The 16,073-nt window shown below is 35.5% G+C and overlaps 2 protein-coding genes across 7 annotated transcripts in view; one reads left to right on the top strand and one right to left on the bottom strand.

Moving 5' to 3' along the window:
• Nucleotides 1–6,705, top strand: part of RhoGAP102A (Rho GTPase activating protein at 102A) — a 97,692-nt gene extending 90,987 nt beyond the window's left edge. For 4 of the 6 annotated variants that reach the window (XM_085961214.1, XM_085961217.1, XM_085961213.1 and 1 more), the window contains 3 exons: nucleotides 152–281; nucleotides 1,661–1,818; nucleotides 5,333–6,699. In XM_085961214.1, coding sequence (XP_085817340.1) covers nucleotides 152–281; nucleotides 1,661–1,818; nucleotides 5,333–6,275 — 1,231 coding nt within the window. In that variant the 3' untranslated portion in view covers nucleotides 6,276–6,699. Of the gene's footprint in view, nucleotides 1–151; nucleotides 282–1,660; nucleotides 1,819–5,332 lie in introns of all 6 variants that reach the window. The other 2 variants (XM_085961218.1, XM_085961216.1) reach the window with 1 other exon arrangement.
• Nucleotides 6,706–10,571: 3,866 nt separating this feature from the next.
• LOC147078107 (uncharacterized) lies at nucleotides 10,572–15,307 on the bottom strand. The gene is made up of 2 exons (XM_085940171.1): nucleotides 15,148–15,307; nucleotides 10,572–10,762 (listed from the first exon to the last, which is right to left on the bottom strand). The coding sequence occupies exons 1-2, from the start codon at nucleotides 15,305–15,307 to the stop codon at nucleotides 10,572–10,574; spliced, it is 351 nt and encodes a 116-aa protein (XP_085796297.1).
• Nucleotides 15,308–16,073: the final 766 nt, after the last annotated feature.

Below are 16,073 nucleotides of genomic sequence, written 5' to 3'. Positions count from 1 at the left end.
ATGGACCTAATAGGTTGAGCAAGTGGCTGACATCCATTTCTCGTAAAAACAAAATTTGTTAATACAAACCTCCACTCTGTGGGAGGCCCATATGATTTTATTAGGATTGGACATGGTCGAATAATATTAATATGGTTGTTTTAATTTATAGGTTACGTGGCAAAGAAGGATCCCAACAAGATGATCAGGGAGCGAGCGTTGTTTACTCCTCTTCCAAATTCTCGTCCAGCTCCAAGGGCAGATCTGATTCATTGGACAGCACGGCGAGCGATACCAATGATGTGAGTCTTCAATATATATTTATTTATTATGCATGGGCTTTTAAGGCTATACCTCAGTTGAGGCATGGTCTAAAAAGATCGTGGCTGGGCGATGCGCGGATTGTACAAATGACGGGTGCCGAACGAAATATAATTTGTCATATAAATCCAACATGCGTCCATTTAATGTTCTGTTTATTGTTCTATTAGTAACAATAATAATAATATATTCATTGACATGTTTCCTTTTTCAAGTAAATAGGTAACGTTTTTTAGTCATATTTACACGATTTAAGAATTAATACCCCCGTCGCCATCATGAAACAAATTGACGTGTTCACAGCTCGACTTTCACTCTCCGAATACCAGCGAGTCCAAAATTTCATCGCACCTATAGTTGAAAATTATTAACCTTTTCACTGAAGTATGCTCTTAAGCAAGAAGCAAATTACAGGTGTGATGCTTCTACTTCTTCGAACTGATTATGATGTGGGTAGTTGATGGATCCATCCTGAATTGATCAATAATAATATGGCATTAATCGCAACTGATTTAAATTCAAATTTATTTAGTTACCTGAGTAATGATGAAATCCAATGCTGGCGGAACTACGTATATTGGCACTCTCATCATGAAAAACGGCTATCTTCAAACTGGTTTAAGGCAACGAATATGCAACGCATGCTACACAATGGGTTTCTTTAGCAAACGAAAAAATGCACAAATGTAGACATAGCCAAAAAAATATATATGTAAGTATATAAATTCTTTGGTAATGTTCGGTTCTGCTGTTTTCCGCTGTATTCCTGATACAGCGCAAAACACATTTTGAAAATAGCCGATAAACTGGATTATTTGTTAGGTTAACCTAACCAAACCTAACCTAACCTAAACTAACCCAAACTAACAAATAATCCAGTATATCGGGTATTTTCAAAATGTGTTTTCCGCTGTATACCTGATAACCGAACAGTACCAATTCTTTTTAACACTGCGACAGGTCAAGAGGCATATTAGTGTATAATAATATTATTAGTAATAGAAATAAAACAATCACAAACTCTCAGGCTTTGAGAAAATCACATAAATATTGTGGCCTCATCGGGAATCGAACCGGGAGTCCCTGAATGAAAGGCCAACACCTTATAGGTACACTGGACTACAAGAGCCGCCAGTTTTAATTGACATTATGTAAGAATGCCGAAGGGAAAGTCAGTAGGATAAAAATAATCAATGCTGTGTGAGTGCCAACTTCGTTGTAGAAGGATTGAGTGAATAAAAAGTGGCAATTGGAAGATGAAAGTCTGTCATCGTAAGATTACAAGAAGGCGCAAACAATGTGAAGTTTCTTCATTGAAAATACAAATTACCATATTATCAATTGCTAATGCTGTTTCCAGGGTTATGGCCACCGGCGACGCTCTTTGTCGAGCGACGCCCCGGTGATCACTGCATCGCTACGCCTACCGCTGAGCCTCGCCCTTGACGACCCCGATATTCCATATATCGAGGAAGTGGGAGCCGCTCAGCCTACAGTGCCACCGAGACGGCGACAAAGGTAATTAATTATTGGTCTTCTCTCTAACAATGCAATCAAACACAGTCGAACTTGGTTGTTACGAGGAATATAGGACCGACTGAATTTGCTAATTATAAGCGTTAGTCATTATAAGCGTTACTCGTTATATCAGAGAATAGGTATTTTTAAGCACAGTCACATATCACAAAAAGTCGTAATTCAAACAAAAATACACAATTAGAATTTTTCCCCGAAACAAACATGGCATTCATAAACCTTCGAATGGATACTTTTTCAATATTGTCGGCGAAATCACCAATTAGGTAGGTACTTAGACACTTAACTAGTATCATAAAGGCAATTTGACCCTGGCGGCATCCTGTCCGATGGGATTTTATTCCTTAGAGTCGAAATGTTTTTAAACGATCTACCAGTGACGTCCCGTGAGGGTAGGCAGATTGAGCGTCGCTTGGGGGGGGGGGGGGGGGCAGTTACTCGAAGGGCGGCAAATCGAGGAGAAAGGCATATATAGAAATAGCTACCTGAACGTAGTAATAACGGAAATAACTTTACATTAAAAAATCAGCTCACTTGTTGGAAACAAAATGTAATAAGTAATTAACTAACATACAAGGTTTAATAGGACTATATTTTTTGTTGGGTTCGCGATGTCTAGTTTACTTATGTTGTCCTTGGAGGTCACGTTCTTGATGACCAGCAATGACACGTGCAGATTTTTGAATTATATGTAGGTACATACTTGCCTAATTTAAAATTTATCCAAATATTTTTGCCAGTCGCTCGCGAGTCTAGGAAGTTGCTAGGTGTATTTTTAAATGTATCTGAAACAGTGGAAATATTTCTATTGAAGCAGAGATAGCATTTTAATTGGATTTAGTAGTATATTTTTTGTCGGTAATGTACCTATACCACACATTTCTTAGATATTCTTGTCAGAAGGATAATGAAAAAAATTCTATTGAAAAAATGGGGCGGCATTTTGGCGCTGCTTAGGGGCGGCATTTTGTCTAGGGACGTGACTGCGATCTACACATTAACAGTATTTTAGCTCGGTATATCTGATAAGTTGTTCGTTATAAAAGTGAATAAATGTATGGAGAAAATCATAAACCAAAATATCAACGAATGTTTCCTCATTACATCCGAGATCTTGCTATGTCCGAAATCGTAATAACCGAGTTCGACTGTAATTACATATTATAAAGAATGACAGATCGCGATTCTGTCAACCCTGCTTTTATTTTTACAATTCAATCTATACTACTCAATACTCATGTGTCATACTAATATAATAAATAAAGGTTAATTATGTATATTTCTGTTGTGTTATTAATTATTACATTGTAGTTACATAAAACTAAAATCCACTGCAGCTGGAATGTCCCTTTTGACCCATTATTTACAAGCTGTGCATATTTTTCTCTTTAGTATTTTTCAATACATTTCCCATAATAATTATGTAACACAAATTCACAAAAGTGGGAGTTATTATAATATTATGCCTAGTCTAAACCAATATTCATCACATCCGTGAACTTGGAACATTGCACCTACACTAACTGTTCATATGTTGTATCAAAATTTTTTCTCAACATTGCTTTTCGAACATTTCCAAACATTTAACGTTTTCCAACGGCGATGGAAAACATTGTTCATAATTTATTATGTACAAAATCTTGTTGATCTAGACTAGGAAATCCAATCCCGAGCCAAAATTCTGATCCCGGGATTTCGGGATTACAATTTGACAATCCCAGGATTGGCATTTTTTTCCATTGTTGATATAAATCTTTGATATTTACAAATAACATTGATAAAATCGGTCAAAAATAAATCTAGTATAATTTATACTATTTAAGACATTTATTTATTGTTAATATTGTATACGTTCAATCTTGGAAATACATAAGTTTAATGGAGTAAATAATATTGTAATATAAATAATATTGTGAATTTAATATGAGATTGCTGTTTTTGATAGTAAAGACTTAATGAATGGGTTAGCGAGATTTAAAATAGTAAAGCAAATCATGGTGTACGTATGGCCTTTCCGCTTCATAAATCTAATTAGTCAGCCAAATATGAAACTGCCGTAAAACGTATGAGATCATGGTGGAATTACTTTGTTAATAGTGCGAAGCATTGTTTTTTCCAATCTTTCTCATTTTTATTAATTTATGTGAAAAAATAAAATGAATCGGCAACTTACACATGAGTATAAATCAAACTTCATTCAAACCCAGTTTATTTCTAATGTAGTTATTTGTTATTAAAAGTATTTTTTCTGTTATATTTTCTTTTTTATTTTATTTTCCATAAAAATTGATAAAAAAATCAATCCCGAAAGTTTCGGGATTACGTTTATCAATCCCGGGATTCATAGGTATCCAAAATAGCTCGGGATCCCGGGATTAGAATCCCTAATCTAGACTAGGCTTATGTAGCACAATAGTTTTATTCATTCTCTCATTGTTACCAGTAGGTAATGTTTGTCACCCAGTATTGTAGAATTCCTCTTTCCTCCCTTTGATCAACTTTTATGCTATTTTCAATCGTGTCCGGAAACTTGTACGTATGCAGTTCGCCGTATCACACTTCATCATGAAATGTCGTATTGGAAATATATGGCCGTATATTAATGACCGTCCAACCTCTTTGGGTCGTATAGTATCTACTGACATAAAATTCATGTCTAAATAAAACACGGTTCTTGTCGGTTTACGCTTTACAGGAAGCCAGCAGCAAATACATTTTGAAAATAGCCGATATACTGGATTATTTGTTAGGTCAGGTTAGGTTTTCATTGTTGAATTTATGAATTTTGCTAACATCAGATATAAAAATTGAATCTAATAAAATTGGTGACCGTATGGTTTAAGGTCATCTCTTTCCGATAAGAAAGCTCACGGTGAAATGTTTTACGTACAATTTACAAGTAACGATTTTCAATAAGTATATTGTATAATCAGTGCTTTATTTCTAAAAAAAATATGGAAGCTACCTATCCTAGGTTCTCTTTTGGTCCAAAATCATTTATTAATTGATGGAACAGTAAAAGCATTTTTTTATTCAAAAACTAAATGTTTAAATGAAAAACACCTTAAAACTTGAACCAAATACGCACGATGGTCAAGCGTAAACGTATTGGTTTATAATTTTGTGGCTCCCGGGTTTAAATCCCAGATCTGGCACATTCATATGTTGTTTTTCAATCTGTGTTTGGACCCATAATATGGACCAAATAGGTTTAGTAAGTGGCTAAAATCCATTTCTCATATAAACAAAAGAAATCTGTTTACATAGTCATGTCAAATTAAAAAAAAAGGGTGAGGATACGTATTCATTAATACACCAGAAAAAAGCATTTATTGTAATTTATATATCCATTAGATTCCTGAACAACTTTTTATATATTATATATCCCTGTAGAACATTAGTATTTTTGTAGTATTTAACTTGATTGGTACTGTATATAGTGCATGTCTATACTGAAAGCATCCGACTAATATACGTGTGATTGATTTGTTTGCAGCTCAATTCTTAAATCCCAATCTTGCAGGTCGATAAGCGGCAGCGACAGTTCGATAGCATCGCAGCCCATCACTGGAACGCTGTCGCTTTCGCACGCCGGTGGCTCCATCCCGGCGGGGTACGACTCGGCCGTCGGCTCCTCCGCCACACTGTCCAGTCCGCCTCGCAACCTAACCCCCTCTAGTGGGTCTGCCGGGGATGGCATCTTCTCCTCGCCGCCCTCCTGGGCCTCCACGCCACCCACCAGCCCCACCAGCCCTACGGAGCGCCACGCTGACTACGACCATTTCCACAGTACCACAGGGAGAATGTTCGTACCAGTTTCGAAAGCTTCATACCAGAAACAGATCTCCAAGGATGCGCCCGTCCTCCAGAAGGTTACCATCACGTCGGCGGGAGAAATCCAGCAGAAGAAGCTAGAATCTTACAAGCGGGAGATATCTTACCAGATGCAAACGAGCGTCGGCCAGAAGCCTACCTCCAGAGAAGTCGAGCTGCCTAAGAGTCATAGCGCTTCCTCTGTCGCCGCCGCTGCCGCCGCCTCAGGCGCACACGGCCAAAGAAGAGTGGACTATTCCGGAAGCTCCCCAGCCGTCCGCCAGCACCAAGAGAGGGAGATCAAGTATACTCCCAGCATTTCCAGCATCGGCGGGGCGGTCCTCCGGTCCAAGACGGCCGACTTCGAGAGGCTGCTACGCTTAAGCAAGGCGGACGGTCCGGCCAAGTCTCCCGCCCCTAAGGCTCAGGAGGCGGCCGACGACAAGAAGAAGTACACCAAAAGGAGATACACAGATTCCCGTCACCAAACGAGGCACATCCCCGACGCAGAGACCCTTGACGGCACCCCCAAGTCTTCCGAGCCTGACCCGCCTCCCTCCGCCAGGGTCGCCCCCGTCTACAAGAGGAGGGAGCTCATCTCCAGCGTTCAGACGAAGACTAAATAATGACCCCCGATCAATCGTCGACCTGATCCCCGAGACTTTATTTCCCATTAGATTCGTAGCGGGAATACAAAATGGATTTATATTTATAATAAGCGTCTTTAAAAATCGGTAGGAGTTCGCTTTGTATTTACGTGTCCGTCGATTTAAGCCTTGATAAATTTATTTTAACACTGTGTAACAAAAAATAAGACCGACCATATCGCCTTCAAAGTGCCTTATGAGGGAAAAAAATCTTTCGAGATTGAAGTTTTTCATGCAACTATTCTTCATAATAATCCTTCTTCGATTATCATTCATATTTTGTGGGTTATAATATAATACAGAACAATAAAATCATCAATATTGTTTAGATTGATTGATTACTCTTTTTTAGCTTCATTCAAATTTGGATTGCTTCCTTATAAAAAAAATATACTTACACTTTTGTCAGAAAAAAATCAATGTTCAGAAGGAATATTTTATAAGGATTATACGTAGGTATTTATTTATTTCACATACTATAATTATTAAATCTACATAGTAAGAGACAAACTGAAATTGCCGAATTAAAGACTTAAATGATACAAATTGTAAAATACCTATGTTAATTTATCTAGTCAACATTGTATACAGGTACCAAATAATATTGTGCCTTAGTCACCAATATCTGTGTTCAAAATTCAACAGTAATTTCTCCAAAGTTAATATAATAAAAAATACTTTTAATTTTCTTAGACATTGAATATTACTATTGACATAGTTTTTATTACAATACAAATTACATATTATTATTTACATGGATTTAGTACCTACTTTACAATACCAATGAGAGATTTTCTTTCTTCCTTTATGATTTATGTATACCATTTTACAAAGTCGTACAAATTTTTTGAAATTTAAATAGTATTTGATACGTCATAACATTGTTTGGCCCACATCTGTTTAGAAATCATATTCTCTAAAGCCACATTTAGACCAAACGAGCGAATGTTTGTTCTTCCCCCACTCCAGCGAAATTCTTATGCTCGTTCAACAAAAAGCGTTTATGTCAAGAGAATTTCGCTGGAGTGGGGGAAGAATAAACATTCGCTCGCTTGGTCTAAATGCGGTGTATGTATTGAATGGAAGAACACTTTTCTGGGTCCAAAGCAATGATCTGATTTCTATGGCTATTTTGATGTTAAATTTGTATGTAATGTCTAATCAAGATACATCTGTTCGTGAACAAACGAACAATGTATATTTTTTTAAGGTACGTAGTATAAAAACTATTGACGAACAATTTTTTTACTAACATTTACATAAATGTTGTGATACCTAGGTCTATGTTTTTTGTATTCCGCTGCGGATAGAAAACATTGTTCACGTACAGATGTTCTTGGTTTGGACTATACAAAAGGAATAACTCTGTTTCATGTATAGTGATAAGGGCAAATTACCAAAGATGTTGAAGTAAACCTATGAAGATGGAGTATAAATAACATATAACGCACGACTAAATTGGTTTCAAATTCATTTGTAGCAAAATTCACACTTACGGTCTGAGATTTATTTGCCAGGGCTGAACGAAGTATTTTATACAATGAGCTATCATTATATCTAGACAATCACATAAAATTGTAATTAGCATTACGTAATTAAGTAACCAAAACAGTAAGCAGCCATTTGCATTTTATATACAAACAGTGCTGTCGACACAGAGAATATTAACCTTCCTATAGGTACCAATTCAATCATACTGAAAATTGTTCTGAAATCACTCAGTATTTGTCCAAACTTTTTAATTAGGTACCATTATGTGAAGTAACCCTTTTTATACTATTGCTAGCCATGCTGTCAACCAATTGGGTCCTCAACCGGATTTACACTATGGATTTTTAATCGAAACACAGAGCGGTAATTTCTGAATTATGTTTCGGTAATGTTTAAATACTCATCCTAGAATAGACTCCATTCGTTTGAGCAAGTTTACATTCCCAGCAAAGTGTACTGGTCAATGGTTAATAGCTAATCTCCATTCATTCTTTAGTGGTACTCTCATAATGTCAAATCGAGGCTGTTAGCTTCAAAGTCGGTAAGCTCCATGGTCCACCATTTTGAGATAATAAAATTGCAAAAAACTGTCAAGCACATTTTAGGATGGCAAATAGAAAATTTTCTTTTAGTAAATAATTAGAAAAATCAAATAATGTCCTTGACATTATTAAAATTAATAAAAATTCATGCTTAAAGTTAAGTAGTCATAAAATATAAAAAATTACAGTTGACGAATATAATTAATAACTTTGCCCGATTTAATTTTAGTTAACTAACAAACAGAGTTGAATTTGATACAATATTAAGTAGTATATATATAAAGGATGGAAAAGTACTTAAAGAAAAAGAATCGAGTAAATACAAAAAAAGGATGTTACCGACTTTGAAACTCACAGACTCAAATATTCATATTACGCTGATCTTTGCATGTCATATTATTAACTAACCATGCTACTTGCTTACTTGTTTTTATCTCTGACAATGGCTTGATGTCTCCATTATCAAAGCTAAGCCCCGGTATCGAACCATAACTATATTGATGTAGGTATATTATGTCCTCAGGATAATAAATTTATAACAATGTCATATTGTGTCTTATTCATGATATAATAGTATAAAATAAAATAATATTATCTTATACTTAATTTTTATTCAAAATTTGCAAAATTAATTCATTGGCTAAAAAGTCATTGGGCACAATCATTAAGAAGGCTTTTGTGAAAAAAATCAGTCATTCGCGTTAAGAAAAACTGTTTTATATTTTTAAAAATTATTTATATATAATGTAATTTTATTACTTATACCATTTTCATAAATGAATGAAACTATGTTTTTTAATTATTATTATTATTATTATTATTGTTGAATGTTGATAAATGTATGGAAATTTACAAAAGAAAATGTTATATAATTATTGAATAAAATATATCTACATAAAAATACTGTGAATTCTGTAATGTCGTTATCGAGGACTGGATTGTCTATAGTTGTAGTCCTATGAATAAATTATTACGCTTCAAAATTGCAAAATTGTTTTCATTGATGGCGGTTTACGGGAATCATTTTAATCGAATTTACAGGTGATCCTCTCCTTGACGACTAGTCATCCTATATTAGAGACCATGAATGCATACTTTTGATGCCGATCTATTGGATAAATAATGACATGACTTGGCCATGCAGTGGCGGCTCGACATCCTTAACTGGACACATGTTTTTTTCAATTGATATTATAGTATGTTGTATGTAAGCCAATATTTCATTTATTTAGCGAATGATTGACAACTGTTTTTTTTTAATGTATGTTCGTATTTTGTGGATGGCCATTTTGTGCTCATCGAGAGGAAATTGTGATTCACCCACACCCTTCTATCATATTATAAGCCTTTGGACTTTAAAAGAACCAGTTAAAAGGTTTTTGCTTGTTTAAAAATACCTCTCAAATTATATATAATTGGTATCACTATAATAATATAACAATTAGTAGTCTAAAAGAAGAAAGAAAAAAAATACCTATACAGGTGCATGAAATTTAATATTACAACAATATCAATAAAAATAGATTTTTCATAATAATTTCTGACAAAAAATTCTATAATAATAATTATTGAACCATATCGACCTTAGAAAGGAAAAAGGGTGTAACCCTCAGTTTTTTCAAAATAGGTTTTATTGCATGATAACATTGTACACGACTAAAATACACGTTGTGTCCAAAAGATGTAAGCTGCAAATGCCGATTTAAAAAAAAGAAGAAGGAAGCGACATGAGAAAAACGACTTAACCATAATTTTTGTTGGTTTTTTTTAAATTAACTCAAAACCAAATTATTAATTATCATGCACTTCAAGGTTATGTTTATTTTGTGTTTTAACTTTGACCGAAAACCATAACAAAAACGTTTTTGTGCCTTCTGTAAAATTTGATTTGTGTGGATTACGCCCTTTTTCCTTTCCAAAGTCGATATTTAATTACAGACAAACAAAATTACAATAAATATAATATATCAAAAAAAAAAAAATATCAAGATACCTATACCATTTTTATTGTTTATAAAAATCGATATTTTTAAAATAAATATAAAAAAACATTAAAACTAATCAAAAATCTTTTGTATACATTTAATAAATTAAATTTTAATAATAAACATGATCATAAAATAATATGTAATAATAAGATGCGATCCTATAAATTGAATTTTGTTAGAAATGGTGATGTAAATTATCAAGGAAGGTTATACTATATTGGAAGTACCTACTTGATCATTTATAAAAATAGGTTTCAATTGTTTCTGTTTTCATTACTAATGAGATATCTGTAGTTTCCGGGAGTACCCCGCCATCGACTGCAGATCGGCGCTTCTCTCGGTTCTCCGTAGGGCTTCATCTCAAGAATTGCCCGTCCCAGTAAACTATGTCCTATGCTGTAGGTGGTCTCACCGCACTTGGTTCCAAGAATAGTGGCAATCTCAGCTAAATAATTAGGCAAGTGCAAAATATATTATTGGAATTTTCTCTGAGTGAAAATAATGGGTATAGAAGTCACTGTTCTGGCAGAAAAAATGACATATTGAGTTAGTACCAAAATGTTCCTTATTTCAAACTTTACGGTCTGGAAACCTTTTTAATAAATAAACAGTCTTTATTTTAAATTCATCCTTTTTACGATTACTTAATAAACTCACACGATAGACCATTATTTCAAACATTTTAACAACTTAAAAGTCAAATTACTCAAAACTAGTATTCTCCAATTAGTGTGTTCTGCCAGAACAGAGACGATATTATTATTAAAATTGGAATTTGTTGACGTAATAGATCTGAGTATAATGTTTGAGGCTTTCACGGTTGTTTTTTATCGTAATAGATTTTTGGGTTTACACCGTGCGTACTTCTTCCTTCTTTTCTCGACGTTTCGGGTTCGTTACAGAGGCCATTATCATAGGGTTTGATTTTGACAGTGATGACAAGAGCTCGGCGTATCTGCGAATCATCGTATGTAAAATCTGAGATATCTCAAGTATCAAAGGCTCTTCAAGCAAACGGATATTCTAACAAGATGATCCAAAAACCCAGTTAGTCAGGAGGAAGAGACACAGTTCAAAGGTCGGGCCTATCTGCCTTATATTAAAAACACTACCGATTCCGTTTCCAGGATACTTCGGAAACATGAGATACAAACAATATTCTCAACGTCGGCAAGGGTCCGGAATATGTTAAGACCGGTAAAGGACTTACAGCCTTTGGACACAACAGGTATGTACCAGTCAAGCTGTCACGGATGCCCGAAAAAGTATATAGGCAAACTTCACGAACGGTAAAGAAGCGTGTGACTGAATACGAGAGGGCATACAGACTTAAACACTACACGATATTGTCATCAATTGCCGAGCACTCGATGGAAACAGGACACAAATTTGACTTTGAAACCAAGATACTGGAATAAAGGATATTTTGCACGATTGGTAAAGGAGGCCATCAAAATCCATATAAACCCTGAAAATATTAATAGGGATGATGGGTTACGGTTAAAAACGTCAGCAAAATCCAATATTCGATCCGGTATATCCGGTCGTAACGATTGACACATTACTCTGAGCAACGTTTGCTCTTAGCTAATCGGATTCCTTTTGGCATTCTTAGAGCGACGTTTGTATTCATATACCTACACTACACTTCAACATAAAACATACCTAATATCTTCTCTTGATAATGGCCTCTGCAACGAGCCCGTTACGTCGAGGAAAGAAGGAAGAAGTACACACGATGGAAACTATTAGGATAAGAGATCTGAGATTTATAATAGACTAACAGACTTTCTATGATGATCGGTTTATAGCCATTTGTTCAATTCATTCTCATTCGATGCCTGACAATAATGTCATCGAGTCAAACAGAAAGAACCATCAATTAATAGTTTCCACTGAGGATAGGGTACTTGATGAAAATTGAATAAATCCAATTCATCCTTATAACCCAATATTCCAATACCTGGCAATATATGGCATTATAACATAAAAATATCCAAGATTTAGCAGTGCAATTCTTCACTAATCAATAAGGCCTTTTCATGATCATAGTAATAGTAATTACGTTTAATTGGTTAGTGTCCATAGTTCTATGGGTATACCTTTAACTCCATAATTAATGATATTCTATACTATACGGAAGATTGTGGGTAGGGCTGTCAAAAAAGTATCGATACACAGTGGCGGCTCTAGCATATTTTAGTAAGTGGGGTCAGATGGCGTGAAATATCTAATACTTATAGGCCACGGATTCCAATTTCGCACGAACCACAAAGTCTTAACACAGAAATTATTTTTGAAAGTACATATCTATTTTTGTCAACTTCTTGATTATGGCGTTGAATATTACGCCTATATACACTGTTTAATTTTTCAACAATGTTTGATTTACGAAATAGTTTTAATGTCACAGCATTTTTCATGTGAGACGACGAAGTTTCGTGTGAAGTTAGCCTCTCTGATAAATGTTTTAAATCTGAATAACCAGATTGAGCCCAAACAGTTTCACCACCAAAAATTAAACAAGGAAAACAAAATAGTCTTTTTTAGTAAATCATTCGAATTTAAATGTTATTTTTTTTTGTTTGTTTCACTAGTTCATACACAATAACTAAATCACTAGGTTGGTGAGGTCCTAATCGTTTCACTTCTAATTTATCTTCAAATGTCAATGTACTGAACTTATATTTCAATAAATAATCCACCTCATTCATCATAGTACCTACTTAATATTATTTTACTAACGTGAGATGTAAACTATCTACAAATAGTAATTCACAATACATATAGAGAGTATACATTAACAAATATAATTTAAAACTTATTTTAATAGATGGATGACCGTTGATCACTGACGTCTGACTGGCAAACTAAAACAACTTGCGACAGGATATGCCCCGACCATCAAGATAATATAATAATAATATGTACGTCAACTTTTACCTAGGTACTAACATTTATGCAGGGGCGGGTATAATGAATCGCATCCCCGGACCACCACCAATACATGTAAAGCTAAACGTGTATATGACGTGCTTAATGAGAATCATAACTGACAATCGCATATTATAGCGTCTCATAATTGCTTTGCTTGCATAAATATTTGCTTTGATTTGAAAGGGTACATCTCAGAAGGTCCCGGCCACAGGGAACTCGGAAATCTGTTCTCAGAAGTCACAACCCGACATTATCATTGTACGTACCTGCAATGTAGGTAGACTGAAGCATTAACAGGGTTGCGCCAAGAAACAAGAATCAAGGATGGGCAAACGGTACAAATAAAATACATAATTAATTTATACTTAACAAAGTCAATTTATTGTGGCAGGCATGTGTAACATGAATATTTAATTAAATATTAATTAAAGAATGATGGGGGAGGCTGTGGGGGGGACTGTCCCCTTGGTCTCTTAAGGTAGAGCCGCCCCTGTCGATACATACTATCTTTTAATAGAATACCGATAACAGGTCTCAATACTTTTTTTCCCAATATAACAGCCCTACTTGTGGATACATTTGGGTCAATAACCATATTTTACAATATTGCACATTGTGTTCTAAAGACCCTTAAGGTTTGAATACATTATCATCACGTTATGTGCTGTCACTGTAAGCTGCCACTATGGGAAAAAAATGTGTAATGTCGTTTTTATTAGTATTTAAAATGTTATCAGACTGATGCTCCCATCCCGTAGCACATTTTGAACCTTTTAACTAACATTGTTAGTTAGCACAATCTAGCAAAATGGCCAGAACAACAATGTGGTCACCTCATGTGTATCGTGCTACATCACCAACCCCATGATTTAATGAACGTTTTTTATTATGATCTGCATGCCTACACATTTTCGACGTCAAAACACGTCATGTTCTTTGTATTTATTTTTTTTCTCTGTGGATTTTCTATTAAATTATTATCTATGATGTTTACGTCTATTATGTATAGTCTGCTGGTTGGGTTCTGTTCAAAATATTATCTATGGATGCAATATCGCAAGTAATTTTAACATATGCACACATAGAAACTGTTAAAATTATTTGAAATTACCATGAATAACGAATAATAATTCAAAATACTAATAAATTAGATTTAGCATAATTGAATTTATAGAGATGGTGATCGTTAACGCCAGTGCTCACTTACGCATCGGAAACCTGGGCATTAACTCTGCGAAATGAACGAGCCCTGAACATCTTTGAAAGAAAAATTCTCCGCCGTATATATGGACCGATCAGGGATGGCACCAATTGGAGGAGAAGATATAATGCTGAGCTCTACGGACTGTACGAAGATTGCAGCGCAGTTCAATCAATTAAGATTGGGAGACTGCGATGGCTAGGTCATGTGCACTGTATGAATGACAATGAACCGGCAAAGAGAGTGATGTCCAGCAATCCAATAGGACGTAGAAGAAGAGGGAGGCCAAAGATTCGCTGGATAGATGGAGCTGCCAGTGACTGCCGTATTCTGGGGGTGCCAAATTGGAAAGCGGCCACACTGGATAGGGACAGGTGGAGGGAGCTGTTGGAGGAGGCCAGGACCCACACCGGGTTGTCGCGCCCCTGATGATGATGATCGTTCAAAATAATAAAAAATAATCTGTCATATGAAACCATAGACTAAATTTGTCGCCGTGACAGCACATGTCGTGATCATAATGTAAGCACAGCTTAAGGGGTTTTTCCTTCAATCTTCATAATGGTGTGCATCAACCAAATGTTACCACCATAAAAAATATGTGTCACTTTCTTTATGAAATAAATATCTACAGAAAAAAACAAATTATTAAACTCCTATATTAAAAATAATAATAATAGGAATGCTCTTACTCTTCAAGGACGTATTTTCTACAGGCTTTATGGGTGCACTTCTAATTACATGTCGTAATGCAATTTTAGATGGAGAACGATATGATGATCGGTGTGTTGTTATTGGTATTACAGCATCTTCATTTAATTTCACACTTGGAATAACGGTGCGCAGATCCATTTCAACATGTCCATCTACTTATAACATAATTAAAACATATTAATTATATAATATGATGGGCAGATCCATATAGATTGTGAAGAAAGAATTTGACCACCTCCAAAGCCGCACTAGAGATGAAAACAATACTAAAGTCATGGTATAAAGCCGACAAAATCAGAGTAGGCTGGGCCAAAGTTCCAGTTTTGGAAACCATCAATTTGAGGTTGTCAACCGGTTCACATACCTCGGTTCCAATATTACAAAAGAGAACGAGGAACTGGAAGAAATAAAAGCCCGTATAACCGCTGCAAATAATCCTACTTCTCCTTGAAATCCAGAAATGTCACAGAAAAACTAACACCCGGCTCTATAAAACCATCATACGCACAGTCGTTGCATACGGGTGCGAGTCATGGACGCTAAATGTGAAAGCAGCTGAAATGGTGGATTGCTTTGAGAGAAAGATCCTGAAGCGGATATCTGCATATACGGACCCATGAATGATGGTGGGGAGTGGAGAATTAGGTACAATACGGAACTATACCGCTTATACCAAGATTAAAAACTCTCCACCTTCATAAAACTCCAGAGGCTAAACTGGGCAGGCCATGTCCAGCGCATGCCTGAGTCACGGATACCCAAAAAGATCCTCGAAGGAAACCCAGGGGAGAAAAGGCCAGTGGGAAAGCCACGCACACGATGGGGTGACAACAAAAGATGCCAACCAGCTGCTAAAAATCATGAACTGGAAAAGACGTGCGGAGGACCGTTCCGGCTGGAGGAC

Source organism: Rhyacophila brunnea, unplaced genomic scaffold (assembly GCF_057557595.1).
Source record: "Rhyacophila brunnea isolate RB1 unplaced genomic scaffold, BYU_Rbru_1.0 scaffold_12, whole genome shotgun sequence".
NCBI lineage: Eukaryota > Metazoa > Arthropoda > Insecta > Trichoptera > Rhyacophilidae > Rhyacophila > Rhyacophila brunnea.
The sequence above is the reverse complement of the archived record's forward strand: the minus strand, read 5'-3'. Positions and strand labels throughout refer to the sequence as shown.

Excerpts from the sequence above, each read along its gene's own strand:
- LOC147078107 (XM_085940171.1), bottom strand. The coding sequence starts at position 15,307 with ATGGATCTGCGCACCGTTATTCCAAGTGTGAAATTAAATGAAGATGCT. Across the intron at positions 10,763-15,147 it reads AGAAAATACGTCCTTGAAGA|CTGAGATTGCCACTATTCTT; the intron begins GTAAGAGCATTC and ends CTAATTATTTAG.